At 49.0% G+C, this 23,418-nt stretch overlaps 1 protein-coding gene across 1 annotated transcript in view; it reads left to right on the top strand.

Annotated features, from left to right (window-relative positions):
• Nucleotides 1-16,943, top strand: part of IGSF11 (immunoglobulin superfamily member 11) — a 147,601-nt gene extending 130,658 nt beyond the window's left edge. Inside the window, exons 2-7 of the mRNA XM_073328958.2 lie at nt 10,525-10,688; nt 12,315-12,522; nt 13,363-13,518; nt 14,601-14,723; nt 14,961-15,111; nt 16,162-16,943. Of these exons, the coding sequence (XP_073185059.1) occupies nt 10,525-10,688; nt 12,315-12,522; nt 13,363-13,518; nt 14,601-14,723; nt 14,961-15,111; nt 16,162-16,609 (1,250 nt within the window). The 3' untranslated portion in view covers nt 16,610-16,943. The remainder of the gene's footprint in view (nt 1-10,524; nt 10,689-12,314; nt 12,523-13,362; nt 13,519-14,600; nt 14,724-14,960; nt 15,112-16,161) is intronic.
• Nucleotides 16,944-23,418: the final 6,475 nt, after the last annotated feature.

Raw genomic sequence — 23,418 nt, 5'->3', positions numbered from 1 at the left:
GACCTGTTTCAATTCCCCGTTCCTAACTCCGACCCCTCTTCCCTGATCCCGGGAGCGGATGTGTTCTACTGCAGAGATACTGGTGGATTTCTTCCCCCCCGGAGGGGCCACTCTGCTGTGTCAGCAATGGCACACACTGCTGACTGCACTTGGCACCAATCCACAGCGCGGTACATCTCTGCTGACTTGGCTTTGTCGAGAGAATTTTAACAAGGAAATTGCGGGGGGAAAACGAAGTGGCAGCAACTGTACCTTCAGATTCCAAGCGGAGCATGAATTAGGCTCCTGTTCTGTGTCCTGCATTCTTACACAGGTCTCGTGTAGGAGGATCTCGGGATACTTGACGCACTGTGGCCTAGACTGTATCTGCAAAGGGGCAAAGCTAGCTGTGTGGGATGAGGCCCACCTATGAATGGAGATGCTCACAGGGGTAATGTCTATCCAAACCAGGGTTTCCCAAACTTTTGACAACTGAGTCCCCCTTCAGAAAAATGAAACCAATTACATTGCTGGTGCTCCCCACCCTGTGTTGTTAAGGGTCTGCACATCTTAATATATACAGCTTCCATTCTGCTGAACCCCCAGGCTAGTCCTTCATGCTCCTCTCCACTTCAGGAAACACTGATATACATCTGGGAGTGGGGAAAGGCGTCACCAACTGAAGCAAAACCCCTATGTCCTGCAGCTCCTCTGCAGAGGCAGATGACAGTTAGATACAAAGAAAAGGTACGTTCTGAGGTGGAGTGTAGCTGTTGCCACACAGTACAACATTAAGGACAGTGCATGAAGGCAATTGAAACTGCAGGGTGGATCTAGATAGTCAGCCTCTACTTTCCCAAGCTGAGCTTTGGGTCACGAGGATGACACCCTTAGGTGTGAAATGCAATGGGGTCTGTAACAGATACATATACTTGACTTGTGATTCAGGAGACTTCGCTTCCAGCAATGGAGCCTCCCTGTCACCATACTGGGGGAGTTGTTCAGTGCTAGCCCAGGAGGGAAGAGCGCCTCCTACTGAATCACCAGCAGTACTTCCTGCCGCAGCTAGACATTTCCTGGGAGCGAGGCCTCCCATCCAAGTGCCAGTCGTGTCCTCTTCACAGAGCTGAGGGGATCACTTACTGAGGTATTACGGCTGCCTTGTGTATCTCTTTTGCCCTGTCATTATTTTACCCTGCCAGGGGAGGGGATGGGATGCAACAGTGACCTCAAAGGTTGACACACTGGGATCACGGGCCTTGTTGTCTTCCCAGTCGGCAGAAGAAGCAAACTATTGAGCACTTGAACGGGTTCCTGATCCCACAGGGGCTCCCTCTGCCCTTGCTTAGCAAACACGATAAAGAACCCCCCAAACCTGTCAGTACAGCTGCTACCAAATTTCTCTGCAGCCAGATGGAAGCGCTGGGAATTCAAGGACTGTCAGATCAGAACAGAGCAGTCTCTGACATCGGCCAATGCCGCATGTATCAGAGGGAAGCATTAAACCTCCCATGATATACCTAACTGTGCAACACTATACCATGGAGAGGGGATTAACGTATGCCCCAGAGCATGAAGATTGATTAGTTTTATCCTAGCTAATGTCATTGTAGCTGCTATTTTTATTCCTGTCAATATCCCTTCCTATTTTTGTAATCTCGCTATATAATACAATGCGACTTTATTTGTGTCACCCGTTTGCATACAAAGAGCATCCTAACTGGAGAGGCACACGGAGACCTGCTCCAGGTGGCATGTGCTGCAAAGGAGAAGGCTCTTGTGGCAGCTGTAGCCAAATTGCATGGAGAGGCAGAAAGGAAGACAGTCCTATGGAGTGGGGAAGGGAGCAGAGAGAGAGGATGGAGGTTCACAAGGCTGGCTGGAGAGCGCTGACAAACAAGGAACACGATGTCATGTCTGGAACCCATTTCTAGTCCGCATATTGCTGAAAATAAGACAAAAATATTCACCCCCTGTTGTCCCTAGTCAGAAGCTTCTATTAGGATTTTTTTCAAGTCAGGTAAGATCATTGAGCAAGTACAATTGCTCTGGCAAGGAACTGGGATGGAAAGAAAGCCATCTGGCAAGAGCTGACTCTTGAAATCTTGCCTTAAACTCTGGTTCCCATCCCTTATGTCCGCTGCAGGGAAAAGGAGATGCGCTCCACGTTATCGTGGTAAGGCAGCTGGTTCCAAGCCTCCTCCCAGCAGTGGTGGAGAAACTTACTTCTTTCTATAGCGGGAGAAGGCAGGCATGCTGGCTTATCATTGTTCAAGAGGCCAGAAGCTGAGTACAGGGCAGGGTGGGTTTTTCATCAGCAAGTTCCTCTATTGTCTGTCTGTCTAGTCCAGATGTGGGCTATAAATGATGTTAGAGAAGGGTCAGATGGGATCAGCACAGATGTGCGGGTAATAGATGTCTCTGAACAGCCAGCGGAGCAATCAGCAAGGAATACCATAGGCCAGGGCTCAAGACCTCAAACCGCTGATTGCTCTATGTGAATTAGTGTGTTCATTGTCTTGCCTTCTTATTTAATGGGATGGGGGGATGCTCTCTGCTGGAGCAGGTGAGTGTTTATTCAATGGGGTGTATGACTCCTCCTGCTGGGACGGATGAGTCGGTTTATTCCATTGGCTAAATGCCAAAGGGATGGATTTCTGACCATTTCTCTAGGTGTGAAGGTGCTTACAAGTTAACTCTGGTTCTTACCTATGTTTAACTGAAGGGGGGGCATTGAATGAAGATTTAGTCTATTAAGATCTATATACGTTCTGAACACACATGTCACTGAGATCTTGCATTTCTGAGATCAGTATTAAGTTTTTCCTGCTCTTTACTCCCATTAGCCCTGCAGAGCCAGCACAGTCAATGGAGAGGGAGCTGGAGTCTATGCCTTCTTGTCCATCATTGACGGTATTGTTAGCTACAGTATTGCTGGGGTCAGAAAGAATGGAGCTGCGGCCCTGATACAGAACAGCATCCCTGTTCAGGAAATGGGGATGCACAAAGGTGTTTTCCTGTGTTGGGATCTTGATTCCCAGATCTGGGGGTGGGCTTGTCGTGTGTGACTCAATCACAAGTTTCTCCGAGAGCAAAGGGGATGAAGCCAACCTGGCTTATTTCTGCCCTGGTTTGTAGACCTGGGTGATGAACTGTCATCAGGGAATTCCCAGCTGCGAGTGGGGATACTGGAGGGGTTTGAGGAGGCTCTGTGAGTGGGAGTGGGGAAGGGGCTGCGTCAGCAGTGTGACTGGCACTTAGGTACACATGCCCAGACACTACAGGGATTGGAGCCCTGCAAATGCGATGGGTGAGACTGACAGGTAGATGCTTTTCTTGGATGTACCCAGTTGGGTCAGCAGAGTTCCTGACAGGGTTCCCTATGGCACCTGCCTACATTGTGTGCCCCTGATAATGCATCAAATATGGTGTAAGTGGGTGCAACACCCATGGATGTCTCTGGGCCGAAACCTGCCTTGTTCTTGCCTTACACTCTCAGAACCGTGTTTGTGTGCCCTGGGCCTTCTCTCATTTTACTAGCAATCCCTGGTCCCAGTGGTTGTCTCCACTGGAAGTTCTCTGGGCAGCCTTCCCATTTGTGTCTGTGCCTGTGAGTATGATGTGCCGGTCACTGGCGTGTTCCATCATGACCAAATGTGGGCCTCTCCCCGACTCCCCTGCCTTGCTGAGCAATGACTTCACAGGCTGTGGTCCTCGTTTGGTCACCCCAATGGACTGGGGAATGCTGGACTAGTCAGATATTAGATCCAATCCAGACTCCATTGCACTTCCTCGCCAATCTGGACTCACAAAGGGGCCATGGCCACTCACGAGCTGCCACGGTTTGCCATGCTGGGCAAGTACTGCTTTTGGTTTGGCCATCACTGAGCTGGCAGTCTACACACCACCAATGAGAATGGGCGAGATCAATATTCTATCCAATCAGTACCCAGCCTCTTCAATGGCAAGTCTGATCTTTCGTGTGGCTACAGCAGTTCTTTTGGATGCTGTGACTGTTCTGGGCACATGGCAACCAGCCTTCTGCTAGCCTCTCATTATTCTGAGTATACTAGCCACCCTTGCTCTCAGGAACAGCTATTTCCCCCCCTACCAACTGGATTGCTGCATGGCAATGCAGTTGCTCCTTCACAGGCCAGAAGGGATTATCGGCAGGGACAACATCCCTCTTGTGTCTTGGACGTCCTTTCTGTATCAATGTCATTAGTACTTGGGACTGCGAGTCTCCTCTAGTGGCTTCTTAAATGGATGCTGTGCTAGCAGGTCCTGCAGCCAAAGTGTTCATTGCATATATCACTCTCTCCTATACGTGTGATTCTCCCATTCTAGGAGAGGGACCTACTGTTGCTCTGGCACCATATCTGCCTGCTATGTCCGCTCACCTGGGGTGGATAGCATGGTGAGACCATGCCTCTGGAGCAATAGAAGCATTCTCTTTTAATCTCTCTTCTTTAGTACTGGAGACAGTTTTGTCCAGGTCATTTCGCCTATCGTGGGGTCAAACTCACAGCGACTTGTTTTTACTTTAATCTCAGTAAAAGACAGTTCTGTCATTTCTCCCTCTGGCTAGGATCCCAGAATTTATCCCACTTGAGCACCACATTTCTACATGGGTTACAGAATTTTCTGAACACACTTTGTATGTGTTCTCTGGGCCCTCATTCCTAGTGCAACCAAAACCTTCAAAGTGTCTTCTGCACCTTTTCTGGGGCTTTTCCGCTGCTCCAGGTAGAGCTTCAAGCTTTGCTCCCACCATCTCTGCTTTAGGTAGAGGTGGTGGTGTTGGATTGATTCAGTTTCTCTGTTACTTCCTTCCTTTCCTGTCCCCTCTCTGATCCCTCCTCCTTTCCCCACTGAAGGAGGCACAGGAGCACTTCTCTGATAGTATTTCACATCCCTGAGCATGGAGGCAACGCCAGAGTAACAAGGTCCTAGAAGTACAAGGTCCCAGAAATATGAATACTTAATAATGAGGGGCACAGGCAAAGCTGTGTGGGGAGCCCAGGACTGGGATAGTGGCGGGGCGGGGGAGGCTGCAGGGCAGGAGTGAGGGGCATTGGCAGAGCTGGGTGGGGAGCCCAGGACTGGCGGGGGCTGCAGGGTAGGAGTGAGGAACACTGGCTGAGCTTTGTGGGATAACCAAGGCCAGGGATAACAAGGAGCCCCATCCCTCCTTCAGAGCAGGTTTCTGTTCATTGGTTGCTTTGATAACTCAGGGTGTGTCTACACTGCAAAAACAAGCATATTCTTAACTCAGGTTAGCTAACCCACGTTAGTTAACGTGGGTTATCTCTGTAAATGATGGTGAAAGCTGATTATGGCCTGCCCTACAAACACATAGAAACTTTAGCTCAACGTCTCTCCTCCCCTCCCTAGCAAACATTATAGATCTTCATTCAACTGCTGCATTTTTGTACTCCACACAAGGTTCCAATAAACGGACCTTGATTGCAGCTTACTCGGAAATCACTTTGCCTGCACCACACCCTGTTCCAGCCAGCTGCAGGTCCTGGTGGGAGTATCTGCCAGGTTTCTTAAAGACACGCTCTACTACAGCCTCTGAGATGTGTGCAGGTACTCACGTGTCTATCTGGCCTTATTTGCACCTGATTGTTTCTGAGCCCAACCAGTCTTGACTAGAGATCCATGGGTGGGAGCAAATAGACTAGTAGCATCTGCCTCTTTCTTACTCCAGGACAAGCAGGGAGCCTGAGGCCAGCTGTGGGGCTAGATCCCACAGGTGTGAGTATGAACCATGTGGCATGAATGTTGTACAGTGGCCCCATAACTGATAAAGAAGGTAGCTGAGGGAATCCCATCAAAGATAAAATCAAAATGATCCAATGCCAACAATTACTTTGTTAACCAGGTCCTAGAAATACAAGTGCTTAATAATACCCGAATGGTCATTTCTAAAGCTCCCCGTGTAGCCAAAACATCAATCTGCCAGCTGGTTCCCCTAGAAGTTGGTGACACAGTAATGGAACATTTATTCTATGTAGCTGCTGCGCCCCGGTGCTTCAGGACCAAAATGTAAAGCAAAGCTCAGTCTCTTGTGCACAGGCTGTGGGCTGGGTTCGCCTCTCACTTGCACAGGTTCGTATCAGTCTAACTCCACTGACTCCAGTGTATGTCAGGAGACCCTTGTGAATATCCAGTGTGCACCTATGGACATTGAAGTCCAAAGCTAGGAGAGGCTACTGTAGCTGGAATCGATTCCAGGTGATTATTGCTTACAGGGGAGAGGCGGTTGCTTCTGACAGGCAGTTTAAGCTTATTGAATGCTTGGGGATGCTCATTTTAATAAAAGGGGGGCCTTTAACACAACTTTCACCGAGTTGTCTGTTGCTTTTTGTTCTGGTGTGTAATCTGATATATTAGCCTGGGATTTTTAAGGAGTCTAAGGGGTTTAGCTGCCCAAATGGGGCACCTAATTCCTTTAGGTTGCTTTGAAAATCCAAACCTTAATATTCATATTAAGTACAAAATCTACATCCCCCTGGTTAGGTAATGGGCCGAGTTTGTTCAATGCGGAAACGAGACACTTGCAACTCCTGTTTTTTTAACATTTAAACTTGTAACCCTTCACATTGTAGTAATGGGAGGGCATCTGCATGCATGTCTATGTTTGTGTCTGCATATGTGTGTGTCAGCACACGCATCTGGCTGTGCTGGGGCATGTGTATTATTGTGTCTGCATGTGTCTTTGTGTTGGTGTGTCTGTGCGTGTCTGCCAATGGGGTATGCGTGTCTTTGTGTGTAGATATTTATTATAATCATTTTTATTTGTCTGAGATATAAACAAAAGGGGGGACTTATGCTAAAATGAGGAGCCTGTAAAGAGCATTTGATCTTTGCTGTTTCCACTCGGCATTAGACTGTCTCCCTGGCAGAGGAGTCACTTTGTAGTACTGACCCCCTGGTGCTGTGTGTGTGCTGGTCTCTCTGTTTACATTGGTGCAGGATAACTCTGCACACGCACAGTCTCCCGCTCCCCTGTCACCTTTGTTAAGTTTGCTTGTCAGAAGCTGTTGCGTGTGTTTTCCCCAGCTGGAGCCCTGCAGGTGCCACTTAGCTTAGCAACATGAATCTTTGTCTTTTATCTGCTTCCTGCATCCTGGGCACTCGGGGCCAAAGAGCAGCTGACAGCATTGGAACACTCCGGGCGACGGCAGCGCCTGAAATGTGGGGCAAGGTGGCCGAGTGAGAGTGGAGCAGCTCAGCAAGGAGGGAAGGTATCGAGCAGTGCACTGAATTCGTATAGTGCACGTCCAGGTTCAGATGTACCCTAGGCAAGAGAAATGTGTTTGGGTCTCCGCTATCCCCTAGTGCCCTCTTCTAAAACCACACCACACAGTTTAGCAGCACTGATTGACTGTGTCCTGGAATAGCTGGGAGTGTTGCACTTCAGCATTGCAGTTGTTTGGAAGAGTGGTCGGGGACTGGGATCCCAGAGGGGTGGGGGCTGCAAGGTAGGAGTGAGGGGCATTGGCAGAGCTGTGCGTGGGGAGCCCAGGGCTGGAATAGTAGGGAAGACTGCAGATCAAGACTGAGGGGCATTGGCAGAGCTGTGTGGGATAACCAATGCCAGGAATAACAAGGAGCCCCATTCCTCCTACAGAGCAGGTACCTGTTCCATGGCTGCTTTGGTAACTCAGGGTGTGTCTACACTGCCAAAACAGGCATATTCGTAACTTGGGTTAGCTAACCCACGTTAGTTAACTGGAGTTAAAAGAGTAGTGAAGTCACAGCACCTCAGCTTTTAACTCAGTTTAGCAGCTTGAGTTAAAGGCTCTAGGGCAGCCTGGGGTTGAACTCATGCTGCCAGTCTGAGTTAAAAGCCAAGTTGCCGTGGCTTTGCTGCTAATTTACCCTGGGTTAGCACACCTTTTTGCAGTGTAGACGTTGGAGTGCGGTGCTTGCTTTGCTTCCCATTTGGGTGGTCATTATTCCAAGTCAGGCGTGCATTCAGAGCTGGATAAATAATCCCCATTTTCTTTCTTTTTGTGACTTGTTCACAAAGTGATTGGGAAATTCTTAAATGTGTTCTTCATTCAAAATTATTTTCACATTTTGAAAGGAAATAATGATGCATGTTGTTGTCAGAATTATTTTAGTATTTTTATTATTCTGCAGTTTGTTGCAAGTATTAGCAATTGTGCCATGCTAGTTGGTTACATAAACCACATGATGTTATTTCATTTCCCTGATTGGATGCCTTATGTAACAATCCTGCACCACAAACTGGAACAGTTTTTGTTGGCGAATACACAGGTGTAAAATTCCCTTTTCCTGAGTAGTGTCATCAGCAAGTTTGAGCACTTGCGAGTCTGTAGACAGTGAACGTGGAAGAGTCATGAACATGACTGAATCCACATTTTTTTTCAAATTCAGATGAATATTTGTGGACAGCCTTTTCCCTCTATTTGCGAGGCTCATAAGGATTACTTCATTAGACTACAGTGGGCATCACTGAAGACCCTGGCTCCCCATGTTAGGATGAGAACATACATCAGTCAATGGCTGGGTTCTTAAGATACTTTATTAGGGCAAAGATATATTTCTCCTCTTTAGCAGGTGGTGTGTTGGCCCAGTTGAAACTTCATAGTAGCCTTTGGGTTTAGCCCTAGATAAACTGCATCACAATAGTCCAGTCTTGGTGACACAGAGTGTGGAACACGTTAGGGTAACATCAACGGATGCAATCTCCTGACCTGCCTAAGTTGAAGGGACCATTTCTGGCATTTTGGCTTCTAGTGCTGTGTGGCCATCCCTGAGCAAGTCAGGAGTCCAAAAGGATCCTAAGTTTGCCTTTTGCCTTAGTGGTTGTAAGGCAGAGGCCATGTCCTGAGGGGAGGTCATGCCTGCTAGCTCTTACTATTTCCGCTTACTGCCAACATCCCCTGATAGTAGCTTGCTGGCTTGAACTTAAGCCAGCTGTTTCTTCCCACAGCTCCAAGTTCTCTCCGATAGTAGGACAAGAGCTGGCTGAAATGTTTCAGCAGGAAATTCTGAAATTCAAAATAAAAAACAGAATTCTGAAACAGGGCAGACAAATAATATTTTTACATTTCCCGCAGAAGGGGAATTCGAAAATGTCACTCTGACCTTTTCAAAAACATTTCTGAGGCTCCCAGAGCTGCCTGGAGCCCCAGGAGTTGGACAGTTTGGGGAACCAGGGAGTGCCAAGGAACTGAAAGGCGACTTTGACTTCCAAGCTTCTTGTTCCCCATTAGCCTGCCAGCCAGGCTGCCAAGGAGGCTGAGTGGGCAAGATGGCACAAAATGAGGCAGGTGTCGAAATCTGTTTTCCATTGATATTTTGTAGAAATCAACACTTTTCCCCAGAACATTTTGATTTCAACCCACATGGGCACCTCCCAACAGAAAAATGTTCCATTGGAAAATTTCTGACCCCCTTTCATTAGGACAGAAGGTGGCAGGGCTGTCCGTAGTCAGGAGTCGTACAGCTGGGTGTTATCAGCATCCTGATAAGATCTGATAGCTGGTAATATCTTACTGTGCCCCATAGAGGCCTCACGTATAGGTTAAACGTGAGAAGGACTGATTGGCATTTAAAGTGATGCGAGTTGGTGGCTTGAACCCAATATTTAGATTTTGTGGGAGGGGAAAAAACCTTTTTAAAAAAACCTAATGTTAATAGAAATCTTTGCAGAGTTTTCTTGTTAATTTTCATATGGACAGAGTTTGGCTGTATGGATTTAAATCTCTCCCTGCATGGTTTGCAACCCAAACATTGAAGCCCTGAGCCAGTGCATGAGAGCTGGAAACTGAAAACGACTCGGAGTCAAAGTGAGGCCGATCAGGCTACTTGCATTATCCAGCCTGAATAAAATGCAAAAAAAGTGAATTCTGTAAAGTCATTTTGCTTCAATCTGTTCTTTCAGCGTCAGGAGCCATTATAATCACACAGGAAGAAATTGGGATTTAAAAACAGATATTATTTTTAACCCTTTTAAATGTAAAACAATCAAGAAAACTTTCCTGTTCATACTGGATTTTGTTGGAGAAAAAATGGAGAGCTAATTGCATGTCTCCTTTAACATGAGTTGTTTCTCTCTCATCTCACTACCCTGTTGTTAAAACCCTTGTACCTGGTTTCCCTTCTTGGGCAACTTCAGAAGTGCCCGCTTTCTCGATGTTGGGTGGGTTTTCAAATGCCGTTCATTATCTCTAGGACAGCTTAGCTTCTCTTGCAGATTTTTCCCTGTCTTCAAAATGGGCCCTGTTATTTTTAAAGGGACTGAAGCCAGAATGTCCTCAGTTAAGATGGCCGCCATTTCACCTTTGCCTTTTGCAATGGCTCTGGGGAAAATGGCTCCATTTTGCAAAGCACTGGGGGATGAGGTCGCCCTTTTTGGCCTGTGGTGGTTGGAAAGGGACTGCTGTCCCTGGCTCAATGCTGGTGCCATGCCGCACTCATGAATAGTGCTGCGTGAAAAGGGTGGCATTGCAAGACCGCAGGGAAGGGGCTGGATGTTTGAACTTTGTGTCCCTTTCTTTACAGGTCTGGTGAGCCCCCTGGAGGTGTCAGTGAGCTCAGGAAGTATCCAGGTTGCTCGGGGACAGACAGCAATCCTGCCCTGTACCTTCACCACTAGCGCTGCCCTCACTAATCTTAATGTCATCTGGATGGTCATCCCCCTCTCCAACGCCAACCAGCCGGAACAGGTACCAGTCTTCATTGGAACATGGAGCTCTCTGTGTCTTTGTCTTCCCTGGTCCCATCAACACCACTTGGGCAGGGATGCGTGTGTTGGGTGTGGGCTGTCTGATCACCCGTCTGGATTCTAGTGCAGAAAACCTGTGCAATAGCTGGACTTCTGCATTAGCATCACCAGCTCCTGACTCAGGATAGGGCATCCCAGAAGACAAAGCCTTCCTGGGCAGTGGAGCAGTAGGGTGATGAAGGTCAGGACTGAGGTTCTTTGGCAGAATTTATAGTGCCTCAATCGTCATCCCATCTAGCTCTGCTGCCCTTTTATAACCAATATTGCCTCTGTGCTTTTACATCTTTCTGTGTCTCCAATTGTCACCCTGTGTCCTAGCATTTCTTCCCATGTTGCTGTATGTGCCCTGTGTTCCTTACTCTTGCCTCGTGTTTCTAATTCTTTCCCCACTACCTTATTTGGCACCTAACTTGTATCCTGTCTCCTCAGTTGTTCTGGTTTGACTTACACACTGGGCAGGTTTCCAGTGTAGCATGAGCTGCTCTGGATTCCAGATATTCTGTGGGTAGAATGGGGCACTTGGAGAATGGCCCAGCTTGGGGCACTCTGTGGTGTGGGATCGGAGGTGGCTCTGGAGGATCTGGAAGCAGTTGAGGCTGAAGCTGAAAGGATGATGGATCCCTTTGTACTGGGGTTCTGCAGTACTTCCATTCTGCAGAACACTGTTTAAGAGACAGATGTTCTCATGGACCCACCAGTCCTCCTAACACCCCATTGCTTGTTGCTTGTGAGGTTTCATTCTGAAGGACATCAGGAGGGACTCAATATCTCTGTGGTGGACCAGGGACCATAGTTTGAGCACCACTGGGCCTTATGCTCAGACGGCTAGAAAACATTAGAAAACCTTGTTCTGAAATTCACTTGTCCCAGGCCAGCTCACCTCCCTCGGCATTTGAGGTTCCGTTGTGAATTCTGGAATCCACCAGTGAAGCGCGGTTGGTTTTCAGCAGCTCATGTTGTTGTTCCAGCTGTGTTAGCAATCGGTGACTAATGACTGTACCCCTTTGTTATTTCCTGGGGCCTGGCTGCCTGGTGGTGAGGATCATTGCAATGAACTGAACGGGCAGTTTCAAATCATTTTAGGGCAGCTCCACCAAGGGGAGAACTAAAGTGACCCTGGCTGCTCACCCACCAGTGCCTGTCTCCAACAAAACACTCAGGGCTGCAGCTCAGGAAGCCACGGAGATTCATTCTCTCAGAGTCCATCCCACCTGGTGGATACTGGCATCGCATGGAGGAGAAGGAGGAGGCAGACATCCCAGATCCAGTCAGAGAAATACACTTGGGAACCTGGCACATTGCCTCTGAGAAGAGAGCCCGTCGCAGTGTGTTACTGACACACACACACTCTGCCTCTGAGGCCACTGCTGAGTTCCTGTGCTATCATCCCTTAGAGGAAATCCGCTATCACGGTGCATCCGCATGGGAGCTACTGTCAATTGGCATTCGGTTTCACTGAGGTCCATAAGGAGCTGGCCCTTTCTGATTTGCCCCTCATTGTAATACACACTTTGCTTCTTCACAGCAGCCAGTACAGAGAGATGTCCAATCCTTCTTTCTTTTCTAGGTTATTCTCTACCAAGGGGGGCAGATCTTTGGTGGTGCACCCCAGTTCCATGGGCGAGTGGGGTTTGCAGGGACAATGCCAACCACCAGTGCCTCCATCTTCATCAACAATACCCAGCTTTCGGACACTGGCACGTACCAGTGTTTGGTCAACAACCTTCCAGACCGAGGTGGCAGGAACATTGGAGTCATTGGACTCACCGTCTTGGGTGTGTGTATTGGGAGTGGGGAGACAAGGGAGTTCTCTATGTGTGTGGTGGGATATGCATCGAGGAACAAGACAGTATGGGTGTTTGTTGGGGGTGACCTGGAAACACTGGGGGTAGGTTGTGAGGTGGGGCTGATGGCTGTACTCGGGGGTATGGGAAGGTATCTTGTGCATGTGTACATATTGGAGGGACAAAGGGCTCTTGGGGCTAGGATGTGAGGTGCTTTGGGGAATGTATTGAGGGGATGAGGGTGTCTTGCGGGTAGGTATATTAAAGAGGCCATGACAGTTTCCTACATAACAACAAGAGAATGGAACAGACCTGTGGTTCTTGACTCTGGTTTCTCTCCCCTAAAAGTGGCCTGTACTGAGTGCTTCAGAGTAGGTTGTAGATCCCCCAGTAATTCACTTGGCCAATGTGCCATTACTGTTTCATGGGGGCAAACATTTTCCCGTCCTCAGCCCGTAACCAGCATATGCTATGGAGCAGGAGGATTTAATGAAGGAAGGATTTATCATGTGATCCCAGCGAGGGAACTGCAGATGCTCTTCTTCCCAGGCATGGGTCAAATGCAAAGTGGCCAGGACAAAGTTACACTTTCCTTTTTCGTGCCAGAGTCTTAGTGGGGCTCCTGTGTCTGTGACTTCCCTGTCAGTCTCCCCCCTTCCCCATTCTGCCCTTTCACTGCCTTTCAGCTGCACGCTGTTGCTCACATCCATGACACTGTTTTCTTGGACCTGGGGGCACACTCATAGGCAGCGGGTGAGCAACAAGAACCCAGGACCTTTGTTGGATATGCCTCCTGACATGCTGTTGCTTTCCCCTCTGCTCTCATTGTAGTTCCTCCTTCCGCTCCGCTCTGCAGAATTCAGGGGTCCCTGGATGTTGGCAGTGATATCACCCTGACCTGCAACTCAGAAGAAGGCATCCCTCGGCCGACATACCTCTGGGAGAAGTTGGACAATGCCCCCAGGCTACCCCCGACTGCCACGCAAGGTGCTCGCTCTATTATCTTCCTCTTCCCCAGGTGGCTAATTTGCTTGGTTTTGTCTGTGCTGCCAGTGATGACACGACTTATCAAGACTCCCCTGAGTCACTGCACAGTCACTTATTTGTAAAGAAGGTACCATGTGGGGAATAAAAGGGTGACTTGACAGCCATAGTGTCTTGGGTGCCCTCTAGTGGCCATTCTCACTATAGTATTTCTTCATATGGGAAATGCCTCTTGGGCTACAACTGTTCAACAAAAAAAAAAAATGTGGCCAAAATGTTCACAGGTTACTACTGATTTTGGGGGCCTCACAGATTAAAATGCATTTCAAAGTAAACTCAAATAGCCAAGGACTGGAAATTATGGAAACGTAGCCTTAGGATCACCCGAAGAATTTTGCAATTTGTTGAATCTGAGGATTTACCCCTATTCCCCAGTGTTGTGCCGAGGGGTGCTGTGCTTCTGGATCAGCTGTCCTCCAGATGTGAAATAAAGCTAGGGCCCTGATCACTTTTGGTTCTGAAAAAATCCCATGGTACCACTTGTGAGACATAGAAGTTTGTCTTGGTGTACTGGCCAAACGGCAACCCGCCTATTTCTAGTCTTCTACCTTAACTTACTCCAGACTTTCAGTTGGTATGGGATCCTTTCATTTTTGTATAAAACAGGAGTGAGGGGCATTGGCAAAGCTGTATGGAGAGCCCAGGACTGGACTAGCAGAGGGGACTGCAGGGCAGGATTGAATTTTATGGGAAGAGCTGTGTGGTGAAGGTTACACATTCCTTGCTTGTATTTTGCCTGGCTCTCTTCTCATGCACAATATCAGCCCCAAGCTTTCATGTAGAAAAATTCATCTATAAAAAGAAAAAGAAACATCTACTGTAAGCTCCTTAAGATCTAATCTGTGTGTGTGTGTGTGTGTGTGTGTGTGTGTGTGTGTGTGAGATGCTTCCATCTGAAAGTTATTTCCTAATTTATTTATCTCTTAAGAGTCTCACACCAGAATTCTCTATTTGCTGGATTTGCCTTTTCATGGTTTTCTGGAGAGGTTATGTATAAATCCTTCTTTTTCTTCCTGCTTGTGTAGACCAAGTCCAGGGCACGGTCACCCTCCGGAATATCAGCACTGTGTCGTCAGGTCTTTACCAGTGCGTGGCTTCTAATGCCATTGGAACCAGCACCTGCCTTCTGGACCTGCAAGTCATTGCACGTAAGTACATTCCAATGGGAGGTTTGACCATGCTGTTGAGCTCTGCTCTGGTGACCAGTGTAACCATGTATACCCCGAGCCATCACACCTCTACGGGGTAGGATCTTAGTGCCCACGACTGTGGGGATGGAGACCCATCTGGGCCACCATGTTATTCCCTAGCTCCAACCAGTAGAGCTCCAGCTTGCACCCTAACCCTGATTTCTTCCTTTCCTTTTTGTTCCATGTCCCCCACAGCTCATCCCCGGAGTGTTGGCCTGATTGCTGGAGCCGTTGCCACGGGTGCAGTTGTGCTCATTGTTTGCATTGTCTTGGTGGCTGTGGCACTGGTTTACTGGAAGAACAAACACAAGGAGGAAGAAGAGGAGGAGATTCCCAATGAGATAAGGTTGGACTCAGGGCAGACAGATGGCAATGAACCTTGGGTCAGGGCTGGCTCTGAGTGATCTTCACTTCCCCCTGCTAATCCCACTGATGTTCACTGGGGCTGCCAAGAGCACCTGCATCCAGAAAATGGAGGCAAATGATAGTGATAGCAAATTTTTGGATGAGCAGAGGAGGTCTGAATTCTTGTAGGTGAGGCGGCGGGGGTGGGAGATTTTTGCATACCCTGTCTTTACACAAGGGGGATGGAGGCTGACAGCAGTGGCTATGTGGGGAGAGAGATTTCAAAACTGAAGGGATGAATGTGGGTATAAGATGAGTGAGGTATCCTATGCCATGGTACCAAAGAGCAGTGGGGGAGGGCTCTGGGGAGAGAGAAGAGACTTTGTCCAAGGTTACAGCCCTGTCCCTGGTTAGCATCCTCGCCCCGCAAACACACAGCTGCTTCCCATGGGATCTTTGCCTCAGTGGCACAATGCTAGCAGGTGGGATAATTAATAAGAACTAAGATGAGAGTCATGACGGATGAGGTGTGATCAGGCCCTTGGTTACTGCATCCATCACCTGCCACCTTTGATCACCGCTGCCAGTAGAGCTGGGTGAGTAACAGATTTTTTGGTTTGTTAGCAATTATGAAAAATACCCACCTTGTTTCAGGCCCCCTGCCCACAAAACTGTTTGAAATTTTTAGCAAATTTAAAAAATATCATTTTGGGTCAAACAAATTGTTTCATTTTGATTTTGAGCATTTTTACAAGTTTTAAAAATAAAATTAAAGGACATTTTGAAATAAGAATTCCTTTAGAACTCTGATAATGGAACCATTAATTTACCTGAATTTTCTTTTGATGTCTCCCCCACCCCAAAACAAAACAAAACAAAACAGACAGTTCAGTGAAATCAACATGAATTCACACAATGTTTCGGTGTCACCAAATCAGTATTTGTTGCCAAATATTTTTTGTGTGAAAAACTGCGCCCTGCTCTGTGGAAGGAGGTCAGGGGCATGAAGGGGTCACAGACAGGACTCTGATCTCCTGCCCTCTGTTTCTAGGGAGGACGACCTGCCACCCAAATGCTCTTCGGCCATGAAAGCGTTCCATGGTGATGCATCATCCTCAGAGAATGACACCCTTACCTCCTCCAACACCTACAACAGCCGCTACTGGAATGACCCCAAAGCCAATCATGCCATCAACTCCTTCACCCGCTTCAGCAATAACAACGACGTGCGCCAGCCCTTCTCCCGCTCTGGGAGCACCAACACTCGCCCTGTCTATGCTAATGGAGGCCACCCGTCCCCAGCTCCACCCAAGACGCTGGTGGTGACAGCCAGCACGGCACCTTCCCCACAGGAGGTAGCCAGGAGCAATGGCTCAGTCAGCCGCAAGCCAAGGCCTCAGCACACACGCTCCTATGCCGTGAGCCAGGCGACGTTGGAGCGGATAGGGGCTGTGCCTGTCATGGTGCCAGCCCAGAGCCGGGCGGGCTCCCTGGTGTAGGAAGTGAGAGCAGGTGTAAGGAAAGCAAGAAGCTATCGTACCAGATGGGGTGGAGATCTGGCCAAGAGACCCTCCTCTTTCTCCCTGAAACAGGATGAAGGGGGAGACATGCTTCTCCCTAGTGCCCGCCCCCCTTCACTAGACTTTAACCTACCAATGCGATGGTCCTTTCTTCGCCACGCCGCCCTCAGAATCTCAGGGGGCTCCGCCACATCAGCTGGATCTCACAGATGTACCAAGGCCAAGGGAGGGGCCCCAAGGGTGCCAGGCCCTTGCAGGGGATGCGCGTTTGTTTCTAATCTCCACCTGATGTGGAGTTTGGCGTTTTTTGATTTCCAAGGGGTGGGCGAGTTGGGTGGGGTTCAGGAGGAGAGCCGGAAGGGGCAGGGGAAGGAGGACATCAGCTCTGCTGCTCACGCACCCACTGCCAGCCCAAGAACGGGCGATGGAATCAGAGAGGTGAGCGAGGAGATGCTGGCCATGCCAGGCCGATTTCAAAGGGCCAACGCAGAGACAGACCCACCAGCCAGAGCAGATGGGGTGGGGGATGGGCTTGGAAGTTCTATTTATTTATTTCTGTTTCCGTCTCTCTCTCTCCACACCGGACAATTTCCTGCACTAGTTCTGGATGCTTCCGGAGCCCCATTTGCCTCCTTGGAAACTGCTGCCATCGGGGCCTCGTTCCCCAAAAAGCCGCTTGGAAGGAGGCTGTGCGGCTGCTGCAGCGGGAGTTTTCTCAGAGGCATAAAGGAGTCGCGTGGGGTAGGAAGCAGCAGGCAGCTCCTGCCAGGCTGGCCAAAAGTCTCCGTGGCTGAAGAGCTGCGCTGTTTCTGGGCTTGTGGCTTAAATTCCCAATGAGCTGGGCTTAGCTTTGGCCTTTGCATGGCAGGGTCTCCCTACCGGGCTGTTTTGGGGCTGTCCTGCATGGTCCTAGCACGGTGCTTGTCAAACCGGGGGGGGCGGGGGGGGCGGCGGGAGTGGCCCTGGCACTGAGGCACCATATTTATTCCTCCCATGCTGGGGTTGTCGGGGTTTGGTTTTAAATACTGCTCTTTAGAAAGAGTGAAAGCAGGGGGCTTGTGGAGGTGCCAGGCCCATGCGGCGGGTGTTCTAGCTATCTGCTCCGTTCCCTCCATGCCATGTGGACAGGTCTCTGGGGTGCCTCACACTGGCAGATGTGCATGGTGCTCTGTTGCCTCCAGGCCACACCTCACATACAGCCAAGTTTTTCTCTTGTGACTAAATAGCCTTAATCAAAGCTGAGGGTCTAAACCATTTGAGGGTCCTGCTGTTACAAGGGGGCTGGAGCCTAAGGGGGCTGGAGCCTGCTGCCTCAAGGAGGGTGGAGCCACATCCTGACATCCACAGGTACCTCCTTCATAATGCTGACACTGACATACTTAAAGGGACCCCCCACACACACACTAAAGCACCAGAGGCTCCCCCTTGGCCCTAGGAAAGGGAGGCTGCTGTCCTTATCCCTGACCCTACATTGGAAGAGGAAGCTGTATAAATTTACCACTATCATCCTCTTCCTCCTCCCCTGCTTTCCCTTCTATATGGCACAGATGCTGCAGGGGCCATCTCTTTCATGATCACACAGACACTGTTGGGAGGCTCCTGGACTCCATGTGAGCACAGCCATTGCACTGAGGGCTGCATGGGTTTGAAGTTTGGCTGAGATTTTGTGCCTTCTTTGCTTAAAGAAAAACAAAAACCAATCACCCTTGCAACCACCACCCCCCAACTCTGTCCACAGATATTGCAAAGCTCCCAGGCAGACGGCTGCTTGGTTTACACACCTTTCACAAAAAGAAAAGGAGGACTTGTGGCACCTTAGAGACTAACCAATTTATTAGAGCATAAGCTTTCGTGAGCTACAGCTCACTTCTTCAGATGCATATCGTGGAAACTGCAGCAGGCTTTATATATACACAGAGAATATGAAACAATACCTATTCCCACCCCACTGTCCTGCTGGTAATAGCTTATCTAAAGTGATTTCCAGCACAAATCCAGGTTTTCTCACCCTCCACCCCCCCACACAAATTCACTCTCCTGCTGGTGATAGCCCATCCAAAGTGATAACTCTTTACACAATGTGCATGACAATTAAGCTGGGCTATTTCCTGCATAAATCCAGGTTCTCACATCCCCCCCACCCCCATACACACACAAACTCACTCTCCTGCTGGTAATAGCTCATCCAAACTGACCACTCTTCAAGTTAAAATCCAAGTTAAACCAGAACATCTGGGGGGGGGGGGTAGGAAAAAACAAGAGGAAACAGGCTACCTTGCATAATGACTTAGCCACTCCAAGTCTCTATTTAAGCCTAAATTAATAGTATCCAATTTGCAAATGAATTCCAATTCAGCAGTTTCTCGCTGGAGTCTGGATTTGAAGTTTTTTTGTTTTAAGATAGCGACCTTCATGTCTGTGATCGCGTGACCAGAGAGATTGAAGTGTTCTCCGACTGGTTTATGAATGTTATAATTCTTGACATCTGATTTGTGTCCATTTATTCTTTTACGTAGAGACTGTCCAGTTTGACCAATGTACATGGCAGAGGGGCATTGCTGGCACATGATGGCATATATCACATTGGTGGATGTGCAGGTGAACGAGCCTCTGATAGTGTGGCTGATGTTATTAGGCCCTGTGATGGTGTCCCCTGAATAGATATATGGGCCCACATATCTATTCAGGGGACACCATCACAGGGCCTAATAACATCAGCCACACTATCAGAGGCTCGTTCACCTGCACATCCACCAATGTGATATATGCCATCATGTGCCAGCAATGCCCCTCTGCCATGTACATTGGTCAAACTGGACAGTCTCTACGTAAAAGAATAAATGGACACAAATCAGATGTCAAGAATTATAACATTCATAAACCAGTCGGAGAACACTTCAATCTCTCTGGTCACGCGATCACAGACATGAAGGTCGCTATCTTAAAACAAAAAAACTTCAAATCCAGACTCCAGCGAGAAACTGCTGAATTGGAATTCATTTGCAAATTGGATACTATTAATTTAGGCTTAAATAGAGACTTGGAGTGGCTAAGTCATTATGCAAGGTAGCCTGTTTCCTCTTGTTTTTTCCTACCCCCCCCCCCAGATGTTCTGGTTTAACTTGGATTTTAACTTGAAGAGTGGTCAGTTTGGATGAGCTATTACCAGCAGGAGAGTGAGTTTGTGTGTGTATGGGGGTGGGGGGGATGTGAGAACCTGGATTTATGCAGGAAATAGCCCAGCTTAATTGTCATGCACATTGTGTAAAGAGTTATCACTTTGGATGGGCTATCACCAGCAGGAGAGTGAATTTGTGTGGGGGGGTGGAGGGTGAGAAAACCTGGATTTGTGCTGGAAATCACTTTAGATAAGCTATTACCAGCAGGACAGTGGGGTGGGAATAGGTATTGTTTCATATTCTCTGTGTATATATAAAGCCTGCTGCAGTTTCCACGATATGCATCTGAAGAAGTGAGCTGTAGCTCACGAAAGCTTATGCTCTAATAAATTGGTTAGTCTCTAAGGTGCCACAAGTCCTCCTTTTCTTTTTGCGAATACAGACTAACACGGCTGTTACTCTGACACCTTTCACAGAGAGCAATCTCTTTCCTACTGTGCTGTCTGTCTCTCCCTTGACTGCTTGGAGGGGGAGAGCAGCTTTCAAAATCCTAATGTGAAAAAAATCCCAACAGATTCTCTCTGCTTTTGCAACAACTCCTCTGTGACATTTAAAGGGATGCTGCCCCTTGGCAGCCCTGCTTCAGGGGTTGGGAAAACTCTTCGGGTTCTACCCTTCATGAGACTGTTCACTCCTCTTTCTTTATTCTTTCTAATTGTCTAAAATTCAATAAAATTTTATTCATATAAAAAGGGAACTTTTTTTGCTGGCTTCTTTCTTTCACCCTAGTTCTTTACATTTCTATCTGCTATTGTTGAAATTCTCCCCTGAAGGTGACCTGCCATGACCACATGACAATTCTTGCCCCTTATTAGTGCATTCATTGGTAACAAACACTTTAGTTAAGGTTGCAGAATGGCTTCAGTTATAGCCTCCTGGTTTTGCTTGCTCATAGCTCTCTGACACATTCTCCCTGGGGATGTAATTTACCAAGCCTGTGCACTCCCTCTCTTGGCCCAAAGGTGAGTTTTATTTTCTTGCTGGTCAGAGGGAAATTGCTTGTGCTGAGTTGTGTTAATGGGAAAAAGGGTTTTAAAAATCATCACATCTTTTCTCACACGTATTGCCGCACAGCTGATCTTCATAACCTGAAACGTGGCATGTTCCTAGTCCTCACTGAGACTGACTAAGGACCCGAGCCAGAAACTTCCACTGACTTCAAAGGGCTTTAGATCAGGCCTCAAGTTTGATGTTGGGGGAAAACCTGTTCTGAAATTAACTAAAGTTCAGACCACGTGAACCAGGCATGGGAAATATTCACTGCCATAGAGTATGAGGTTTTCTGCTTTCAATACATGCGGATTGTAGCCAACTGGTACCTGTTAACTTGCTCAGTGCAGGGTGTAGCTATCTCAGCATTGTTGCTCTGCTACATTCTGTTTTGGCTTCCCTATTTTTTTCCTTAAAAAAACAATTCATAAAACTGAATTCAGTAGAGTAAGAGTAAGGCCAGATGGCTACAGAAGAGTGATTTTTTTTTTGGAAGCAAAAAAGGTATTTTTTTATTTGCATAACACACTTACAAAACAAAACAACAGCATATACAATGTGTAACACAGCAACCAATCACAATTGTTTTCTCATTAGCTTCAGGGGAGGGAAGTGGTCAAGCTTGCCTGGGCCCAGAGCTGGAGGGCTTCCTTGACTCTCGTGGTCTTCCACCCTTCCGAGTTACCTGGTGGTCCAGAGTGAGGGGGCTTCATCGACTCTCAAGGTCTGCCACCCCCTCGAGTTACCTGGTGCCACGCCCGAGTGTCACCAACAATTCCCTCCTCTGAAAGCACCCAACAAAAGGGGCAGACTGTGGGGTGAACAACCGGGGGGGGGGGGCACATGCACCCATGTGTGAAAGGACTCCTCTAAGGTGGTGGTGTCCGCAGCAGCAATGGCTGGGGCTGGGGTCCCTTATGCTCTCCCCCAATCAAAGGGTCAAAACAAAGGGAGCCGGATGGGGACACTGAGCAGAGAGCCTCAGACAGCGCCCACCGCTCCTCAAAAGCATCAAGGGAGTCAGTGGACGCCGCCCAGAGGAACTCCACCGAGATACGTGAATGGACCGAGGATCGGAAAACAGCCCCACAGTCACAGGAAACTCCATCGGCCAACCTCCTCTCTCTGGTTTTATAGATGGCTGTTTTAGCCAGGGCCAGGAGGAGGTTAACTGGGAGATCCTGCGACTTTGTGAGGCCACGGATGGGGAGTGCATAAATAAAAAGGTGAGGGGAAAAATGCAACCAAAAACATAATAAAAGATTTGTGAGGAGCCGGAACAGGGGCTGCAGCCTGGCGCACTCCAAATATATGTGCGCCAGGGTTTCCCTCACACCGCAAAAGGGACAAGTATCTGGGATGGGGGTGAACCATGCCAAGTATGTGCCCGTGCTCACAGCTCCATGAAGGAGCCGCCAACTGATGTCCCCGACGGGCCTCGGAACCAAGGTGGAATATAGGCTGGCCCACCGGGGCTGCTCACCCTCCAAACTTGGCAGAAGGTCTCGCCACTTTGTGCTGGGGCGGGACACTAGGGTGAGTGCGTGAAGGGTGTGGAGCACGAGCGTTTATAGATGTTTCCTTGGCACGGTTTGGAAGCATACTGGCTGCAGTTCATGCAGCCGGCTCGCCGTAAAGGGGTGAGGGGGTCGATTGGGTCTACGGGGCAGGGGTCCAATTAAATGGTCCGGTGGGCCTGGGGTAGAGGGTGAGTGGGGCATGCCCTCGAGCAGGACCCAATCGAGGTAAGCTCTAGCAGCGGGCAGCAAAGAGGCCTTCACCTCCTGAAGTATGCGCCGGGGGGTACGAGGTCTGGAGAGCCCCATGCGCCGAGCGAGCGTCAGGGGATCCAGCCAGTCTCCCCGGTCATAGTCCAGGAGGTCTCCGACTCTCGTGACTTCTGCCAGGATCAAACTCTGGCGCACCGAGCAGGACTCCGCCACCTGCACGCAGAGCTGGGGGTTGTGTAGCAGGGGCTCCGCGAGGAGATCTGCCCCCTCGGTGGCCGCCATGGACCTAGTCATTAAAAACAGTTTCCAAGTCCGGAGGAGGTCCTGGTAGAAGACCAGCAGCCCGGAGAGGGCTCGCGGAAAACCTCTTGGACAGAGATAAAAGAGCTGCCGGTAATATCGGAGCCCTCGGAAGTGGCACAGGATGGAGTGCGCCAGTATGCTCCACGCCGAACTGCCTGCACCATAAAGGAGCCTCTGTAGGGCCTAGAGGCGGAAGACGCAGACCTGAGTGTGCAGACACTTCAGGCCCTGTCCTCCTTCCTTCAGAGGTAGATGAAGAACCCCTACAGGGGCCCAGTGCGTTCCTGACCAAAAGAACCCTAGAATCAATGTCTGGAGGTTGGTCAGGAAACCCGGGGCCGGGACCAGGGTGTTGAGCCAGTACCAGAGCATGGACAGGACTAGTTGATTAAGCACAAGCGCTCTCCCTCGGAGGGAGAGACATCAGAGTAGTCCCGTCCATTTCCGGAGCTGCTCTATCACCCCACCCTCTAAGTTTTCCCAGTTCTCCGGCAGAGAAGGGTGCATGGCAGAAAGATAAACGCCGAGGTAGAGCAGCAGACCCGCGCTCCACCAGATGGTCTGAAGCGCAGGTGGGAGGGAGCTC

Source organism: Lepidochelys kempii, chromosome 1 (assembly GCF_965140285.1).
Source record: "Lepidochelys kempii isolate rLepKem1 chromosome 1, rLepKem1.hap1, whole genome shotgun sequence".
Lineage (NCBI taxonomy): Eukaryota > Metazoa > Chordata > Testudines > Cheloniidae > Lepidochelys > Lepidochelys kempii.
This window is presented reverse-complemented; position numbering and strand designations above follow the sequence as displayed.